The following is a 20,697-nucleotide window of genomic DNA, read 5'->3' as shown; positions in this document are numbered from 1 at the left end:
GGTAAAGTCTAAAATGTTCCTCCCAATTCTACCACTTGCTCCTATTCTAAGAATAAAATAAAATGTATTTTAAATAATATGAACCATGTAACTCTTTCACAAACTGCTGCGTTTCAATTTGCATGAAATAATTGTTGAAAGCTTCCTCCAGCACAACCATATTTAGTAATCATAATGTTGCAACCCTCTCTATACTCTCAGCGACTGACCTCTGTATTCTGCATATATTCATTATTAAATAAATGGAACGTTCAACTTACAATTTACCTTTTGATATGAACTTTCCTCTTTCGATCATATTACAATTGCCTTCATTGATGACCTAATAAGTGGGTCTTCATTTCAACACAATTTCAGAAAAAAACAAACAAATATGAAGCTCTTTTTCAAAAGTCAAATAAACAAAGGCCAACATATTGAAAATAATCCAAACATGATGGATACTTTTGGTTATCTACATACTAAAATACTAAATCTATATACTAAAATGGTGATGAAAATACAACCATTATTTTATAAGAAGACTTCAGCAGATTACAATCCCCTATCTATTGGTAGATCAACTATCAATAATGATTTCCTCTTTAAAAGTTATTCTATTTAAGAAATTTAACAATAATTTGTTGTTGATTAGACTTGAAACTGTGAAGGGAGTAAAATATAACTAGGAACATGCTCTCCACTCTCAAAAGGCAGAATGATTTGCAATAACTATAAGGAAAATGTGGTAAGTTTCCTGACAGAGGTGTAAACTAAGTATGATGAAACACAGAGCAAAAAAAGATTAATTCCAAGTAAAGAAATATGATAAGAAGCCAGTGTATGTTGAAAGAAATGTAGTATAATGTAAAGGCCTGGACTTTTAAGGTCAAAAGACTAGAGTTCAAATCTCATCTATGTCACTTACTAGCTGTATGATTGCAGGGAAATTAACGTATCTAGGCCTTTTTTCCCTCATCTAAAAAACCAAAAACATAAAATAAAAACCATCAATCAGCACTTTGTACCAAGACAGTATTATAAGCATTCAACACAAATGAGTTCATTTAATTACCCTAACTACTCTGTGTGTATGCTAATATCATCCTCATTTTACAGATGAGGAAACTGAGGTAAGTTTAAGTGGTCTACCCAAGGTCCACACTAGTGTGTGACAAGCTGGGACTGGATGTCAGGCAGTCATCAACTACTATCCAAGTCTCAACTACTATCCTGTGTTGATGAGTTAATATGAGAGAACTCTATACCCTCCATGAGCACAATTTTATACACATTTCATTGATTCTTTCCAATAACCCTTTCAGGCAATTGCTATTATTACACACATTTCCAAATGAGGAAACTGGCTTAGATAAGTTATAAAAGCACAGTAATGTGGCAATGGTATGATGCGCTGGAGCAGGACACAAGGAGAGAGTGACTGTTTAGAGATGTTTGGCAATAATGAAGTGTTGTGGTGATGAAGATGGAAAGGAGGAAAGGATCTGGGAAATATGAAGACTGAAAAAGTAAAATTTTAGAGAAAAACAAGAAGAGAATGAAAAAAGTACACATCAAAGAAACCAGGGCTCTAGAGGAGTCAGAAAACTATAGACATATGACAAATCAGTCCCCTCACCTGTTTGTGCAAAAAAAGTTTTATTGAAACACAAATCACACTCAGTTATTTATAGATTCTCTGTGGCTGTTTTTGCTTTACAACAACAGGACTGAATGGTTGCGACAGAACTTATCCGGACTGCAAAGCTAAAATATTTACTATTTGGCCTCTTAGAGAAAAACTTAGCCAATCCTTGCTCTAGAGAAGCCCTGTCCAATAAAAATGTCTATGATAATGAAAATGTTCTCTATCATCATACTGCTCAACAGGGTATCCACTAGCCATAGGTGGCTGACTATATTTAAATTTAAATTAATTGAAAGTAAATAGAATTTAAAATTTAGTTTTTCAATCACGCTAGCCACCTTTCAAGTGTTCAATAGCCTCATGTCGCTAATATAACTGTGGAACTAAATTTTAAATTTTATTTCTCACTACATCAAACTTAAATTTAAATAGCCACATGTGTTTGGCTATCGGCTACCACATTAGACAGCGCAGTTGTAAGGAATTTCAAGGAGACAGAGGTGGCCCTCAGAGCAAATACTAAAGAGAGATCAAATAAGGGAAGAACTTCAAATCAATCAACTGAAGTAAGAAACAAGTAGGTGTTGATGATCTTTGGGAGAGCTATTTGGATAGAGTGATAAGGACTAAGGCCACCTTGCAGTGGATACAAGAGTATAAGAAAGAGCAGGACAACATGGCTGAGTGTAGACAACATGGCCGAGAAGTTAGGATATAAAGAGAAGGAGGACGTTTTGGCTTCTCTTTAGCTTGTGCAAGTCTTTCAACTGGTTTTTATGAAAAGAGAAGGATGAAAAATGAAGATAGCTAAGGGGAGAGGGGTTGCAAATTAATGCAAATATTGTTTCTTTTTTCAATAGCAATGACAAGTGGTACAAGTACAAAAACAGGGCAAAGATCAGGTTCTTGTTTGAAGTTCAAGTGCATTAGTGCTGCCGAAGTAAGAGATGTGTGTTTGTGGTGGGAGCATAACATGAGCTAAGGCAAAAAAGAGCAGTGCAAGTATTATGTTAAAAGTGTTGAATGTCTTGTTAAGGGGAGGCCATTAAAGGATTTCGAGCAGGGGAACGCCATGCTCTGAAATGGATTTCTGGACAGACTTGAGAGGCAAACAAGGAAATGGAATCGATTAGGATCTACTGACTAGCCTAGGACATCATGGTAAGTAATAAAAACGTGGTGGGGGCGGGGAGGAAGGGGAGACTATTATAGGAACAAACCAAAAGGTACTAGAAGTAGAAAGAAGAGCATATCAAAGAAAAGTGAGGCTTTTATTATCTCTGAGCATCAAGATTATATCCTCCTTAAAGGATATCTGGAAAAAAGATATCCTTTAAGAAAAAAAATCAATAAAAACAGTTTGAAGGAGGTGAGGAAATGGACATTTTGTTAATCACCAATAATGCGGCAGGTTCTGAGTTTGATAATTTATATACATCAAATCATTGAATCCACATGCTGTCCCTTGAAGAAGATAGCATTATTCCCATTTTACATATGAGAAATGAGACTGAGAGAGGTCAAACAACTTCCCAGAATTATAACACTAACATGTGGCAGAATGGAACCTAGTGCTTTCTGACTCCAAGGAAAATGTGATGAATTTCCAATTTTAAGTGTCTATGTATTTGAGTAATTCTTATACCTTCACTAGATGCTGTTTCCTGTGGGTAGAGACTACGTGCTAGCTCATTAATGGCACACGGCAAATGCTCAATAATTATTTTTAAATAAATGCCTGCAAGTGTGAAAGAATGTAAAGTAAAGTAGTACTCTTCTGACACATTAACCCAAATAAGAAAAAGTCTCATGAGGTAAACATGCAGCAAAAACAATGACTAGCTTAAAAGACTACGCTCATCACAAACAGAGGAGGCTTTAAGCATTTTTAAGAGGGCATCATATTGCTTTATTCACACAGTGACGTCCCATCTAAATTACAGATGCTTGGCCTTGGGCAGTATCAACTGACTGTTCCAGGAAACCCTCCAAATTGGTAATAGCTTACTTGGGGCAGCATAATAACCTTATGGTAATTTAACCTCTAGGGATATTGTTTTTGAAAAAGTACTTGGAAAGCATATCTCTTTACAGGACAATTATTTTAACAGAGAAACCTAACACAAAGAGAGAGACAGTCTTTACCTCTACTGATCCTTTACACTGAGAACACAGCCACATTCCACCAGATCTGGCCACAGACTGCCCTGCCCCGCTGCCACATGAAAGGACAGCCCAGGCAGACGCACCCCTGCCAGATCATTTCAGCTTAAAACTGAGTGAACTGCCAATGGTGAGACATGTAGCCAACAAGAAAAAGAGTAGAAAGAAAGGCTTTCAAGAAATCAATACCTGTTATCTGAACTGGGTCCACTGTCAATGAAAAGGCATAAATGAATCATCTTAAAGATCCTCCGGTTGTGAGTCACGCCTGACAGTTTAATTCAAAGCAGAAAGTGAGGTCACTGTTTGATATTGTTTGTTTTATTTTGATTCTAGGGGAAATGAAGGAAAAACAGAGACTCAAAGCAAAAAGAAATAGGACTTGGTTTAATATTTAAAAAAAGAAAAGCTAAAATTATAATTAATTAAATGAATATTAAAGGTCAATGTAATAGATGAGATCGAAACACATTTAAATTTCAAAGCATAAATTTATTGAAATTTAAATGTAATCCTAAATAAATTTAAACTTAAAAGTATATTTGAAAAAACAGCAAACATTAGTCAGCCATTTTCAAGAGAGCACTTAGGACACTTAGGAGCAGAGATCCTCAATCGATCAACTCAGAAATAAGGCATGATGAGCTCATAAGGAACCAGACTCCAAACCAGAGCAGGTTCCTTAGAAATCCAAACCTACAGACCAGGATGCCCACAGAGGCCCCAAACAGGTAGGCCTAGGAAGTTCAAAAGTAACCAAAGAACCAGGAGCGGGCAGAAGAGGAGGCACACTCTCCAAAGTCAACCAGTTGCATGGAAGAGAAGATGACTGCCAGAATTTAACCCTGATGATGATAATAATAATGAAATGATGAAGAAAGAACAAAAAGGAAGGGGGGGGGAGGAGAAAAAAGAAAAAGGAATAGCCTCAGAACTGTGCAGAGAAGGCGAAAGCCTTTTTGTTGACATGGTGTTTTCTCACTCTGGTTAGGGAGAAATGGGAAGAAAGGAGGGAAGAAATAAGTAATATTGAAACCAATGTGTTCGAAACCTGTGTATCGTAGGATTGCATTTTTTTTCTATTTTCATATTACATCTTTGTCCTAGCTATCCATATCTTTTGTTTAAAGGCTATAACTCATGCAGAATGACGCACTGCAATGTTATGATAAAATTCTCCTTTACCGCTGAGGCTCCCAGAAGGCAGATACCACATTCATTAACTTGTTCTACACAACACTTAGTTCATGTCCACAGAGAGATTTTTAATACAAGCTCTTATTAAAATGAGGAATACAATCAATCATTGTATTCTACTCATTGAGCCTTTTAAATCCTTCTGAAATTATTTCTATAAAGACTACATAATTGGAGGAGATACACAGGGAACATTAATTTTGTTTATTGCTTAAAATAAAAAGATCTAAAGCAAATGTGACACAATGTTAAGATTTTACAGAGCCCAGTGTTCAGTGTCCACCAAATAATTACCTTTATCTATTCTCTAAATATTTCATGAGGAAAAAGGCTGTGGGACCTTATTCACAATATTTATTTACCTTTTTGGAGAAAAAAATTTGACAGTGTACATCAGATAGTATATAAATTTACTTTGACCCAGAAATCTAAGAATTTATCAGCAGAAGGAAGGAAAGAAACAGAGAGAGAGGAAGAAACAGACAGAGACAGAGAGAACTCTTTGGAATGCTGTGTCCAAAATGCAAGTATATCTACCTGTTTATAAAGCAAATAAAGAGAAGCCACTTAAACATTAATGTGAAGGAATTCTGAAATAATTGTACATTTACCCAATATGTTAAAATATTCTGCATACATTAAAAAATCATGGAATAGAAGAAGAAAGGAATGGAAAAAGTCATAACTTATTTCAAGTGGAAAAATTAGATATCAAATAGTATGGATACTATAATTTCATTTTTCTGTAAGAGTAAATAGAGACCTAGAGTCAAACAGACAAACAGACATAGATTATAGATTTTAAAAAGGCAAACATATACATATACCAAAAAAATGAGTGCATGCAAAATTGGTAAATCTGAATAAGGTTTGTAGTCTTGTGAATTGTAATTCCAATGTCAATTTTGGTTTTGATAATGTACTATAGTTATGTAAGATGTTAGTTACCCTTGGGGTAAGCTGAGCGATGGATACAAACAACCTCATTGTACTATTTTTGCAACTTCTTCTGAGTCTATAATTATTCCAAAATAAAAATTTAAAAAGAAAAAAACACGTAAAAGACTGTGGGAAATATATCAAATATACCAAGATATACTGAGAACGTACTTAGATATTAAACTACGCTGATTTTCCACCTATTTTGGCTTTCCTTAGTTTATCTAATTAAAATTTAAAATAATACAGCTTCTTTGTAGGAAAAACTATGAACCTAAATTATTCAATCAGAATAAAGAAATGTCAATGAAAAGTAATTCAAACTTAGGTCTCAAACCTAGGCCTTGTGATTATAAAACCTCTACTCTTTTTATTAAACCACACTGTTTCTCATCCAACTCCCCACCTTCACCTCTCACCAAACAACCTTACACACAGACATAAACATAGACATATCTACAAAGATAAATCTAATTTAACTAAGTAGTTATCATTGAGCATAACTTAAATGTTAAACAAAGTAAACAAAAATTTTATTACGCTTTTTTTCTAGCCTTATCTTCAAAATAATCTGAGAACAATGTCATAAACTACATTGCTCTGTGCCAGTTCCCACACTATCTACATACACACATATTATAGATAAACCATTTTCCATTAACATTCAATAATTTGAAACTTGAATACAGTGCAGCTTGCTCAATTATACAAGAGTTAATTATCAAGCTAATGATAAGCAAGCCCATTGGTTCCCTTTATTCTTTTTTGTTGTAGTTGTTATTTGTCTCTTCCTCACCTTTCTGCGTGTCAGCAGCTCTTGCGGAAAATGAGAGCCTGCACAAAGGGATAACATTTAAATTGGTTGATTCTTTTATCTATTAAAGAATTCATTAGTTAGAAAATGGCTACTGTTCACCAAAATGTGAGGCTGTGTGCTCTAGTCTTTCACACCTCAACAGTCAAAGGCAATTCTGTGTAGAGTTGATTGTAGAATAAAACCTTTTTTATTACCCAGATATTCAGAAAATAATAACTAAGTAGTTCATACTACTCGTGATTACTCTTTTTTATTAAACAAGAAAATGAAAGCTATCTTATTACAAGCAAAAACACTTTTTTTCCTTTGACGGATGACATTGTTCTTCAGAGTTATACACTATCCAAACTCTCATTCACCACCTGGATTAGGGCCTGGATCATAGAAAACATTCAATAAATAACCGAAGAATGAACAAGAGGAAGAAGGAAAGAATGAATAAAGGAACAAATGAGTTCATGAATGAACAGGTTCAAGAGCCAAAAATACTTCACTTTTGTAAATATAACAGCCTAACAAACACGTGTGTGTGTGTGTGTGTGTGTGTGTGTGTGTGTGTGTGTGTGTGTGTGTGTATCTATGCACCTGGCTTGTTTTTAAGTTTGTAACAAATGGTATTATGAGGATAAAGTAGGATTAATTAGAGAGGAAATGTGACAGTGAGAAACTGATACCCTCTCTAAAGTCTTACAGATCCGGTTTGTTATCCCAGACCTGCCATCTGCATGACAAGTGAACGTGAACAAGTTATTTAACATTCCCTAAACTCTTCTTTCAGAACATATGTTCTTGAAAAGTTGAAGAAATATGGTAAGATGTATTATTGTAGTTATTATTACCATAATAATGTATTTTGTATTCTATAACACTAACACACAACCACAAACACACAGTAAAATCATCTTTTAGGATTTAAGGGATTTTGATTTAAGAGTGTTATTATTTCCATAAAATAGTCTTTGAAATTAATAGATATTTAATAAGAAAAAGAAAATCTTTCTAATTAAAGTCATTTTTTACTCATTATAAATTTTTAAATTAATCCTTTTATAAATTAAGATAAAACATTTTATCAAATTAGATCTATTAAGCCCGTAATTACAAATCGTATTTCAAATAGCTCTGGAAAGATTCAGGTAAATAATGAGATGTTTATAGTAGAAATTTGTAGGAGATCTCGGGCATTCAGAACCCAACATTTTAACATGATAATAAAATCAGCTTTACGTTTTTCTAAAATTCAAGTGTTTAACAGATAAAAGTCAGATTTTACTCCAAATAACATAAATATTAAGGTTTTTATCATCATTTGCTGTGAAACCATAAATGTATCCCAAAGGAAATATTTTTTATGTTATCTGATTACCATCACTTTTTTCTTCTTTTTTTATTGAGGTATAATTTTTACATTCGGGTATACAACATGATTCAATATTTGTATACACTACGAGATGATCACCACAATAAGTCTAGTTACAACCCATCACCATAGAGTTACAACTTTTTTTTTTGTGATGAAGACTTTTAAGATTTATCTCTTAGTAACTTTCAAATATGCTCTACAGTATTACTAATTATAGCACCATGCTGTACATTAAATTTCCATGACTTATTTTATAAATGGAAGTTTGTACCTTCTAATCTCCTTCACCCAATTCTCGCCCCCGCCCCCAACACACACCCCATCCCTCTTCTGCTCTGGTAATCACCAATCGGTTCTCTGTGTCTATGAACATGGTTTTATGTTTTGTTTGTTTTGCTTATTTAGATTCCACATATAAGTGAAAATCATATGGTATTTGTCTTTCTTTTATCACTTTTAACAGGTGATTTTTATTTGGTTAATAAAATTTGATATATTTGGTTAACATATTTACAAAAAAAAATGACAATTTTGGAACATAATATTGATCCAACTCTTAAATCTAAAACTCAAAATCTGATATGTGCCAGAGAGACTTTTCCAGTCCATGCTCTCATGGGTACTTAGTCTGTACCACATAAGCAATGTAATTTCTTCCCTTGCAGTATGCATGTCTTTGGTTTCATGACTAGAAACCCATGCTGCTTGTAAAACATTCTCTACTACAACTCAAAAACAAATGAGCTAAAGAGGAGCAGGGGGGCCAACTGCCTCGTAATGAAATTTAAACCCATGAAGACAAGAGGATTTCAAAGTCTTTGATGCCTTGATAGAAAGAAGATTCATGGCTCATTTGGGTTCTGATGAAATGGGTAATTCATGTAATACCTCCTGCAATTTGTGTAGGAACCCAAATTAAAGAGATGGATTAAGAAGTTTATTCTGCATGTGGTGAAGTTTTACAATCAGTTCAACTGATATACATAAGGTTATGAGATAACAAAGGTGACTGAACTCTGCCCTTCTACTACCTAGTCATGGTTTCTTAAATTACTGGTAAGAGAAAATTATTAGTAGAGTGTGAGCTTATGCAGTGGATGTACAGTGATAAAATAAAGATAAGTATTGAGCAGTCTTTGCCAAACCAGCTTAAAGCTTACATATGATTCAAGGTGACTTTTTTTAGAAAAGAACTATTTGTCAAGAAGACACGTGCGAATTGACTCAGGGAAAAAAGTGAAGATTTACATTCCTCTAAAATGAGAGGAGAATGGAAGACACATAGAAACATAGACAACAAATGAGAAAAAGGGAAGTTACATCTCTAATTAAAATTTTTAGAATTCTAAAATTGTTCTCATCCTTCTGTACCCTCTAGGTCCAGACATCTAAACAGTTAGATGACAACCTGACAGAAGTTAAAAAGTTTAATTACAACTCATTATAGAAATTAAGCTCTATAGTGTGACTCAACTGGATTGAAAAATTAAGTCCACTGCTATTTGACAAGTTGCTTAATCTCTCTATGCTTAAGTTTACACAGTTATAAAATGCATTATAACAATACCTATCTCATCAGGTGTTGGAAGAAGTTAAAGAAACATACATATATATTCTTAGCATAAGACCTAACCCAGAGCAAGTACTCAATGGTTAGTAACTGCTATTGTCATTGCCATGGTTGCTATTGTTATCATTATTGAGAGACAGTGCATCAGCTTTAAAAACAAGAACAGCTCAGTCATGAGCTAGAGCATAATTACATGTGAGTTTCCTTCTCAGTCTATTACAGACTCTGCAAATATCCTCACCCTTATTGTGGCTGATGCCCTAAACACTCGAAGGATGAACTGAATATGTTTAGATAGTATGTTCCCCAAAGTTTGGCAACATCTATGGAATAACACAGGTAAGTGAGAGAGCTCACACTCATTGCTCTTATATTGGATTTCAAAAAATGAGATATTCATATTTGAACTAAGAAAGCTGTATGCAATATGATTCCTAAGAAACTCATCTCTGCACTTAACATGTGCCATTTATCAAGGTCTATCCACCTGTACCAGGATCAAGATAAAAAGTGATGAAAGAAAAACAGCAAAGAATACTACACGCAAATGCTTTAAATAGTAAATAAAATCAACGACTTCCATAATTACAAAGATACATCAAGTCCTAGTATTTTCTGTTACTGAGAGGTTAGAGTAAAGGAAATTTTTCAAGTATTTATAATTAGAAGAATTAATTAGGCTATATATCACCATGTTCTAATAACAATAATATTAAAATCATAGCGCAAGCAATGAATAATGTGCTCATTATAGATTTTCCTTAAGCCAGAAAATCAACACAGCATTTTTATAAGAGAAGATTAATATTGCTTTCTACTTTCCAGGAGATATTCCTAAAGTAGGTAATAATTAATATAAAGCCTCTCTCTCTGGGACTGTTATATATATTTTAAATATTTTATGTATAAAATATAGTTTATTTTTCTTCAAAGAGCATCAATCTATTGTTCCATTATCTAATATACACATTTTAAAATAACTTTTAGTAGTTTCAGTGAACAAGGAGTAAAATATGAAAAACTAAAATTAACTGAGACTATTATTATAGAACCAATATAATGTAGTATTTATTTAGATACAATATAGATACTAAATTCAGATGGCCTGTGTTCAAATCCTAGATCTACTTACTAGTTTTATAAGTTTATGCAAGTTTCTTAAACTCTCTGTATCTCCATTTTAATACCTATTAAATAAGAATAAAAATTGACCCTATCTCGGAGGGTTATTATAAATATTAAATAAATTAAAGTACTTGTTACAAATAAAGTACTTGTTACAAATTAAATATTGTACCTGTCTCATAGCATAGATGCAAATAAAGCTTAGCTGTTTTTACTCTATGCTGAACACTACTTATGTGCATTAGTAAACATGATCATTTCAACAATTCTATAGTTATTGTTTTCTTCTCAATCAATAAGGATGGGCAAGATGCTCTATTGTAACCGCAAACTCTCAATAACTCTTAAAAATAAATGTGTATTTCTCACTTATGCAACTTCACTGTGGGTTTAAGTGGACTCCCCAAAGCATTGTAATTTATGCATCTTTGCTCAGCAATCCAGACTACTTGGATCCTACATGTGCTTCTACAACGGCTGTGACAGACCAAAGAGCACTAACGATTGAAGCGCTAGCACCCAAAAGCTTCCCCTGAAGTGACACACCTTATTCCTCTTATTGCATTAGCCAAAGCTAATTACAGAATTATGTTTATGTGGGAAAATCCGATCCTCCTTTGTGCTCTGAAGTAGAAAACGATAGATATTGCTGAACAATAATACTCATCACAGTCTGCATTGGATAATTTCTCCATTTTATAATTATTTGGTGCAAGGTACTGCTCAAAGATGGGAGCAAAATTTTAACCCAGAAATCAGTTTGTTTTCTCTACAAACAATGATCTTTGACTTTTTTTCCTCCTACCCACCAAAACAGGGTATGTGACAAATTCCCATTGGTAATAGTGGCAAACTTCATTCAGCCTTAACAAGGGAGAGTTGGGAAGAAGGCAAAGTCAGGGCATTTGTGGTTTAGAAAAGCACTTAATTCTCAATTGAAAATCAATGAAAATCTATTAAAAAAAAGAAAAAGTATAAAGAGAAAGCAAAGTGAAATTAGTACAAAAGTAGACTTTTCTAAGCTCCAATACTTTTGCTTATGGTTATTTAGCAAATAATCAATAATACTGATTTATATCCCTTCGGCTACTACATTTTTTTTATCATTCTATAACCACATACAAACTTCATTTAATTTCTTTAATACAGTTTTTTTTCTGATTCAAGCTGGTTTTGCCCAGATAATGACATTGTGACTTACTTGCTTTTTCCACCCTCTACCTTTGTATGTCTGCTCCTTTAATCATTAAGCCTTAGGACATAAGAGTTATTGAGCCTCAGGTTTATAGTCATGGGGACAATAAGTTTCTGTTACACTAAGGATAATATCTTAGCCTTAGATATGTTTCAGTCCCAGGCCCATCAAGGCAGAGCAATCCCACCACCCACGGGAACAGACAGAATGGTGCCTTGCCAGATTCCAGAACCTCATACAATGATTCAGTCACCACAGCCGTGGCCAATTATCCAATCAGTAGTACCCTACCCCCAACTCCCATAGTTTCCATGACAACTGACTTTTTCCTTGTATAATCTGTACTCCCCAGAGTCAGTGGGGGGTAAGTTGCTGACAGCATTAGCTCACCTGTCCCCCGGACTCACAACTCCCTACAATAAATCCTTACTTTCTTTGTGGCAAACCTACATGTATCTTTCCTTTGACTATGGAGCAGGCAGACTGACTCTTTTTGTTCTGGTAACATTTCTATCATACTAAATTTTTTTTTTTTAACAAATATCTATATCGGTCATGTCTACAGTACGTACTGAGCATTCTTTCTTTTTTTTTAATCTTTCTAAATTTATTTTACTTAACTGACATATTCACTCAGGAGAGGAATTTTAAAGATTAATTATACTTGTACAATATTATTCTAACATCAAAATCTAAGAAGGTTTTCCTATTGTCCAGAGTTAGCTCTTAAGCCAAAGACCTACAGACTAGTCGCTTTTCTCCCACTTAGAGCAATTCATATTTATGTCAGTAAAATTCACTCTTTATCTAAGTCATAAATTAAACTCTATTCCTCTCTAACTTAGTCTTTGAAAGAGCTTCTTTTTTTTGCCACTCTAAGACTTTCAGCTGGACTATTTCAAACTTGAAATTCTTAAACTTCACTTTTCCAAATATTATAATAGTACCTCTCCTTTCTGCGAACTGTCCCTTACCTCATTTTCACTGGCCACAATACCAGCAAATACAATTAATGCTTTTTGTAACAAGTTCTCTATACCCATAGTTTAGATAAAAGATTTGAGTTCCACATTTGGATGTGCTTCCTAAAACTGTAATTTAAAGAGGTTATTACTCTCATATATATCACCACAGAGATTTACTAGCCTCCGACACGTTTTCTTGCAAATGTCACACCACAATAAAAAGCAATGCTCTCCCTTACAAAATTCCTATTTGTTGCTTATGAGAGTGGAAATTCTTTTGCAGAAAGAGGAGGAAGAAGGATAAGAACTAAAAAATAACTCAAACCACTGTTTTTGTTTGTTTGTTTGTTTCTTTTTTCTCAACTAATAGCATGTGGCATGAACAAAGGAAAAGAAAGCCACCTTCCAGGAGGTGCTCAGAGTTTGGATTTTCCCCCAGGCCTGGTAGTGGATGGGTCACAGCTGATTGAATTTCCATTGTTCATTGATTGTGCCTTTGTCAGACAATCCATCCTTGCTTATGTAATTGCAGCATTCCTGTAGGTCCCTCTGTTCTGTTATGAGGGTTCAGGAGCATAAGAGACTGAGAAAATTAGATACAGCACGGCACCAAGCTGCTGACCTTCAGAATATAAAATAAGGCCCCTCTTTTAAAATTGGTCTTTTTGGTGAGGTTATTTTGAGGAGCTGTATTTCTAACAGGCTATTTTCATGCTGACCATGTATCTTCTTAAGATATTTTTTTTATTTATAAAAAATGATAATTTAAATTTCAAATATATCTGTACTGTGCACAGTACTATGAATAAATTCATTTAATTTAGAGTTTGTCAAAAGGGGACAAATTTGTCAACTTTAGATAAAACTCTCACCTTCAAATCATAATTAAAAATAATTATATAAAATCTGAGAAATATAAAGGGAATTTCACTGAAACTTAATAAGTTTTTTTAAAAGATCGAATTTCCCAGTTTAATGTGGCTGAGTAATTGTTTGCCAAAAAATCAAAATTCAGTAATCAAATTACTTTCTTTTTACATAAAATCCATATTATATTTTCTTTGTTTTCCTTTGAAACAATGTCAAACTCAGAAAAATTGCAAGAATATTTTTCCCCTCTGAACCACTTACCGACATCATTCATGCCTGGTAAACCTCGGAATAACTGAACAAATATTCATTCTTTCATTCCTTTTCAACTGTCTTCTTACCTTCCCTGTCAAGCTCACAATCAAATGTTTTGCTACCTAGCTAAATCGTGCATAACAGGAACATATAGATCTGCTGGGTAGCTCTTTATTCATTCCATCTTTTAAACTTTTCTATCCTGTTTCTTCTAGTATATAAAGAAAAAAAGAAGCGAAACAAAGTTCAACTTGCAAAAACTGTTGATGAAGAATAAGCAAAATTCCCTTTATTCCTGTTTCACAGATTTCTTCACTTCTGCCTTTAAGTATGGGTTTCTCCTAAAGTAGAGAGGAAACTAAAGAGTGAGAAACTGTTTTTGAAGTACCTCCACATGCTGTCATCCTGTCTCCTTTCCTGTCAATGTCAAATATCTCCGTGAATGTTTTTGCCTACCATCAGTTCACTCTGTAATGCACTATTCTGGCTTTGGCCCTCATCATTCTACTGACATCACATCATTAAAAGTCACTGAGGATTTCTGAGTCAAACTGATCTTTCAATCCTCAATAGCCTCAAAACATCTCTAGAACCTTTGACCTCTCTTGACTTTCCCTATTTCTATCTCTTTTCTTACTCATACTCTGACACTAAAATATCCTACTCTTCCGTCTCCTACTTCTTTGAATAAGTCTCAACCATTCTCACAATTGTTTTTTTCTTCTACTTGTTTCCAAAATTCAGTTCTTAGTATTCTACGCTTCCCTCCCGTCTCTTTTTCTTCCTCTTCCTCCCTCCATCTTCCCCAACCCCCTACCCAATAGTCATTCACCAGGCTTTAACTCTCAACTCTTTGCAATTTATAGTCAAATCTATAATTCTACATCAAGCCCTCCCGCATTTTTTAGCCCATTATCGTTAATTTCACAATCAATTCCTCCACTTGGAAATTTGACTCACATTCTTGCAGTCATCATAACTTCTTTTCCTTCTTACACCCCATGGCCAGGCAGTTACTACATCTAATTTAGCCTGGAACAGTAGCTACCCAGTTCCAGGCAAGTGTCGCCATGAGAGAATGCCCACCCATTGCTGACAGTCTGCTTTTATTCAACAGAAGCCCCAAAACTGAATTGTTAAAGAAAATTTAGATTTTAAATGAAATCTTCCCACGTTTAAATACTGACAACTAATTTTAGAAAACAAACAAAAAACCCAGCACCTGGGTCAAACGGAATCTATCTGCAGGCTTTCAGTTAGACTGTGACTTCTAGCCTGAGAAGTGAATGCAAATGCCTTGGCTTACAATTTCAAGCCTTCTAAAACCATCCTGAAACTACTTTCTGAATTCCAGTACTTGTAACTCAAAATAACCACAATAAACCAACAGGTCTATTATACTATCCTCTAAGCGCATTTGGTTCTTTCTTACCTCCATGCCTTTGTCCTGTTTGTTCCCCACACAGAAATGTTTTTCTTCCTGAGTCCTATTTTATGATCCAGTTCAAACGCTACCATTTATCTGAAAACTTCCTGGACCACATTAGCTGATGGGAATATTTCTCAAAGACACTAATATCTAGTGCTGTGTGCCAGGCACAGTCTGAGATATTGTATAAGCCCCCCTCGCCCCACCATAATACTAAGAAACTGTTACTACCAATATTCTCATTTTGCAAATGAAGATATCCAGGATTGCCCAAAGTAAGCGGCTGAGCTGGGGCTCAACTCAAACATATCTTGTTCCAGTGCAAAAAGAAGAGTAAGAAATGCATGCTTTGGTTATCTGTTATATGCCAGGAGCAAAAAAAAATTCACAACCTTAATATGACACATAATACCACTCACAAAATGGCTCTCTTCTTCCATTTTTTCATAATTTCCTGATTATTCCTTAAACTCCAGCCACATTAGCCTTCTTTCAATTTCTCGAATTTACTGAGCAACTTCATATCTCAAGGCCTTTGCAAATGTAGTTTCATTGCCTGGAATGTTCTTCTCTCCTAACCATTGTATTTCATAGCATCTACTGCAACTCTAAATAAATAGTTTGGTAATCATTTATTTAATGTATGTTTCCCCTGCTGTTGTGTGGTGAGTTCTTTCACTACCTCTTTCATCATTTTTTCTGTACTATACACACAGTGAGTGAATGATTGATGTCTTTAACTTTTATCAGCCATTTTAAGACTTGGAGGGATCAAACAACCTTTATCTCATAGCTAGTAAGTAATTAAGATTTTGCATATTGAAAAACCTGCACTATTTCCATTATAGAAATGTTAACCAAACTAAAATTATTTTCTAGTAATCAGCATTTAGTTAGTCTTTTCCTTTTCAGCGTATAGTCACTGTTAATACATATTAAATTCTAAATCAAACAGTACATGAGAATCTTATCGTTGAGTGTTGTTTAAATAAAAATAAACTAAAATGGGATTGCAAAGCTTTCAGAGAAAGAGATGAACTGATGACCTAAGCAGAAGAGTCAACTTCAATGGGTAATGTAAAAGTGTTTTGCCTAATCCTTCAGAGAGTGGCAGCTAGATTTCAATTTCAGGATAGGTAGAATGTCTAATTCATCAGAAGAAAATAAGCCAAACATTTATTCTGTTGTTCCAGGATTAGAGAAATTGCTAGGAATTCTAATTGCTTCACCTTTGATTGCAATTCTCCATTGAGGTCTCTATCATAGACTTTATTGCCCCAAAAGCTAGGTGTCAACAATGTGAATTAACCACCAAACTGTTAGGAAAGACATTTCTTCACAAATTCCTAAAGTATCTACATGTAATTGGGATTTGTTTTTCAAAGATTTCAGAGATTATAGTAGCAGAAATTTTATAGGGTTATTCACTACAATGGAAAGTTCCTTCAGTGTATCACCCTTAAAGATTTCTATTCCATGTTCATACTTCGGCATATGTAAACTACTATTGAGTAATCTATGCCATTGTGAAAGCTGACACGCATTACTCTTTATGTGTTGGGGCTTTGACAAGCCTATAGATTACAATCAGAGCTTACTTTCATGAAAAACAGACAAGCTTATAATAAAGGCGAAAACCTTCTTGCCTTTGGCTTCCCAAAAGGCATCAGAGATCCTGACTATATGTATGTCAGCTCCATCTAGAGAACAACTGGCTGTAGCAACTCCTCATTTTACTCGAAGACCTGGTTGTTACCCTCTCCCCTCCCCAAATCCCAGCTTCAAAGAAAACAAACAAAGCTCCTTCACATCAGATTGTGCCAGAATGCACTCACCACCTCCAAAGGACATGTAGAAGCAAAAACTATCAAATCTATGTATCCCGTTATTTGGCTATCATTTTTTAAATTATGTGTCAACCCTACCCTAGACCCTAGAGATATAAAGACCAAAAAAAAAAAGAAGGAGACATTCGCTCTGCTCTTAAGTTTAGCTTCGTAGAAAATTGTTAACCAGTGAGGAGTATCTACAAATAGGTGTCCAACACGGGTAATGGATTCACATTGAAAGCAATAACTGAATGAAATTTAAAATTAGACATACGGCCTCCTACCTCTACTTCCCTCAACTCTGCTCTGCCTACCAAACTTCTTGATAAGATTGCATCACGCTGCTGATATAAATACATACTCCAAGATTTATCTCTTATTCGCTTTGATCTCTTGGGATGCTCTAAAACAGGTATGGCCACGAGATTCTAAGAGTACAAAGAGGAAGAATTCAGATTGACTAAATTCTTTAGTGCAATTTTTTTCAGTAGTGTTTGACTGTTAGTAGTGTTTGAATACTGTTATTTGACTAAACGATAGTGATCTACAATGCACTGAGTTTTTGAAAATAGAAGGACCCTTTGACAAAACTTCTTTGACAAAACTTCTTTGACAAAACTTCTCATTATAAACATGTCATACACATAATTTTAGAAAATTTAGGCAAGTTAACTAGAGATTAAGAAGAAAAAACAAGTTAGAGAGAAAATCTCCAGGTCTCAAATGTCTATCTGATCCACGTTCTCTGGATTCCCCTGGGACCTCGCCAACTCCCAGCTAACCCCCTAGAAATAGATCCTTTTTCTTGCATTACTACTTCCACTGTCTTATGTTTGACCCTCATTGTATTTTACTTAGAATATCCCAGTGACTTCTTAATTGAGTTCTTTGCACATGGTTTTATGGTAGGGATGGCCGCAAACGATTTTGGTACTATTCTTTATGATTGATAGGTGAACACAGAACTTTTTGAGAGCACACCCTTAGGAGACACAATAATCTCTGTATTTTGATCTGAGAAATACCAGGAGAATTTCTTGCTCCTAAAATAATTGTGGTGTGAGAGTGTAAAGATAGCTATTCTTCCTCTGACATTTATAGGGCCTTTTTATTCAAGACATGGTCTTAATCCTTTATTCAGTAAATATTAATACTGTTTCCACATTTACATATGAGAAAATGGAAGCACAGAGAAGTTAAGTAACATGCCTGTGAACACACAGCCAGTAACTGTGAAAAGCAAGACTAAAACTCAGTATTCTGGTTCCAGAGACCATGCTCTTAATCATGATTCCCAAAAAGCAGGAGCCATACATTAATCATTGGTGTATACCTGGCATTTGAGTCATTGCCAGCCATGGAAAGGAGGGTGAGTCAAATACTACTAAAATAAAAAAAAAATTTAAAAAAATTTAAAAAAATGAACTGGAAGAGGAAAGGTGCTCAGATTCTAAAGGAAAAACCATGTAAACATTTCCAAATAGGAAAGATAGGGCATCATGGCTCTGGTCGACTTGCTCTTATCCATTCTAGCTAAGTTCCCCGCCCTCAACAAGGAGATATTTGTCAAATGTAAACCTGACCCTGTTATTCCCCATCTCACTGCTGGGAATCTGGAAATGGGAATGGGAAACCTTATCACACTGTTTCTTAAACTTGTACAGGAAACGTCTTTTCCTAATAGCTGGCAGGTGACAGTAACTACACCTTTAAGGGATAGGCACATAGCGCAAACAGTAGCCACAACTCTTCTCACAGACTGTGCCTCAACCTTAATATTCTAGCAAGTTTGGCATTTATTCTACAATTTATCTGTTTATTGTAAAATAAAAATAGTGTTGATAACTACTTATAATTACAACTCTAGGAGAAAAACTTTTATTCCTACCACAATTTCTAGCACCACTTGGCCTATATGTGCATTCTTTCAGGACACTCCCATACTGCAGCTTCATATACAAAACAGGGCGCTGCTCTAATCTAAGCTAATTGGCAGGACACATAAAACATTTCTGGACCCAGCACCTGATTCATTAGGCCCCTGTCCCACCTCTCCAGCTAACACAGTAATTCACAACCACGGTAACTATCAAATTTCAACCTGTTTTCCGCCTCCTGATCTATTTAATAATTAGGTCCTTGTAGACTTTATCCATCGTTCCAAACCTACTTAGGTGTGATTTTAATGAAGTCTTTCTTCTACCTTATTCTTCGCCACAGTGTGTGGCCACTTAACATACTTCCCTAGTTTAATAAACTGCTTACATTTGTTTACGCCGCTCTCTCCCCATACTAGGTTGTGCTGTGCTGCTCCTGGGGACAGGTCCTTGTTTTAGTCGGCTTAACACCCCTAGTGCCAAGCAGAGAGAGCCCTGCCATACAGATGAATCTCTGTCTGTAAGGAAACTGAGCTCACAGTAGATAACCGAATCCTTCAAGAGAAGAAACAGAGTTATGAAATTGGAATTAAAAAATGAAAGATCTTGGCACATCTCAATCTCGATTTTCTTTCCTAATAGAACTCCAGGTTCTCGGGGCAGAGGTCGTCGAGCAAAGAGATCAGGGGCGGCGGAGGAGTCACTCACCAGTTGGTGGAAGGGTGTCTGTTCTCTAGCGTTTTGGTCCAGGGTTTGTACCAGCTGATCTGCTCGGCGGCTTTGCCCCAAAACCTCTCAGGGTCCGCCAATGAGGCCGCGAAGTGGGTCTTGTACTCACCGCCGCCACCGCCGGAGGACAACGCGCGGCAGCCCCGGCCCCCGAGAGCGCCTCGCGGGCCGGGGGCCACGTAGGCCCTGCGGGCCTGGCCGGCTCCCCGGGCTGGAGAAGACCCGGGCAGGGGTCCCCCAAGTCCTCCGGCGCCGGTGACTTTGCGACATTGCAGCCAAGACGGCTTCATCGCCGTCAATTACTCCCACGCAAGCTGCGCGACCCGCGGTCCCCGAGTGAATTACTCAGGCGACAACTGGGGCACTCGCGACTTCCCGGGCCAGAGGGGAGCAGGCGGGAGGCGGGGACCAACTCCGAAGTGAGCCTGGAGCCCAGGAGTTTGGACGTCACAATAGAGTCGCTGGAAAAAAACCGACCCAGAGAGGCGGGGAAGCAACAGGCTGGAATGGGCGGAGTGGGGGGTGAGGAGTGGTGACGGCGCCCTAGCGTGACTGCGGCCCTGCAAGAAATCCAAACCCTCTGTGCTTTGCCGACCTCGCGGTTCCCAGGCAAAGCGCCCTTAAACTACAGAACGTCCTCACTTCAACGAAACACAAGGACCCCTAGGATGAGAGCCATGGGCCCAACTCTCAGTTTTCAAGCAAGGAAGTTGTGCGCAGCTTCTCCGGGTTAATCTTTAGAGAGAG

At 36.0% G+C, this 20,697-nt stretch overlaps 1 protein-coding gene across 2 annotated transcripts in view; it reads right to left on the bottom strand.

Annotated features, from left to right (window-relative positions):
• The window catches only part of ACSS3 (acyl-CoA synthetase short chain family member 3), a 156,084-nt gene extending 135,657 nt beyond the window's left edge, over positions 1 to 20,427 (bottom strand). The window contains exon 1 of one of the 2 annotated variants that reach the window (XM_011374866.2): positions 19,930 to 20,427. In XM_011374866.2, the coding sequence (XP_011373168.1) occupies positions 19,930 to 20,240 (311 nt within the window). In that variant the 5' untranslated portion in view covers positions 20,241 to 20,427. The remainder of the gene's footprint in view (positions 1 to 19,929) is intronic. The other variant, XM_011374858.2, reaches the window with a different exon arrangement.
• Positions 20,428 to 20,697: the final 270 nt, after the last annotated feature.

Source organism: Pteropus vampyrus, unplaced genomic scaffold (genome assembly GCF_000151845.1).
Source record: "Pteropus vampyrus isolate Shadow unplaced genomic scaffold, Pvam_2.0 Scaffold9, whole genome shotgun sequence".
NCBI lineage: Eukaryota > Metazoa > Chordata > Mammalia > Chiroptera > Pteropodidae > Pteropus > Pteropus vampyrus.
Note: the sequence above shows the minus strand (reverse complement) of the source record. Positions and strands in the feature narration are given on the sequence as shown.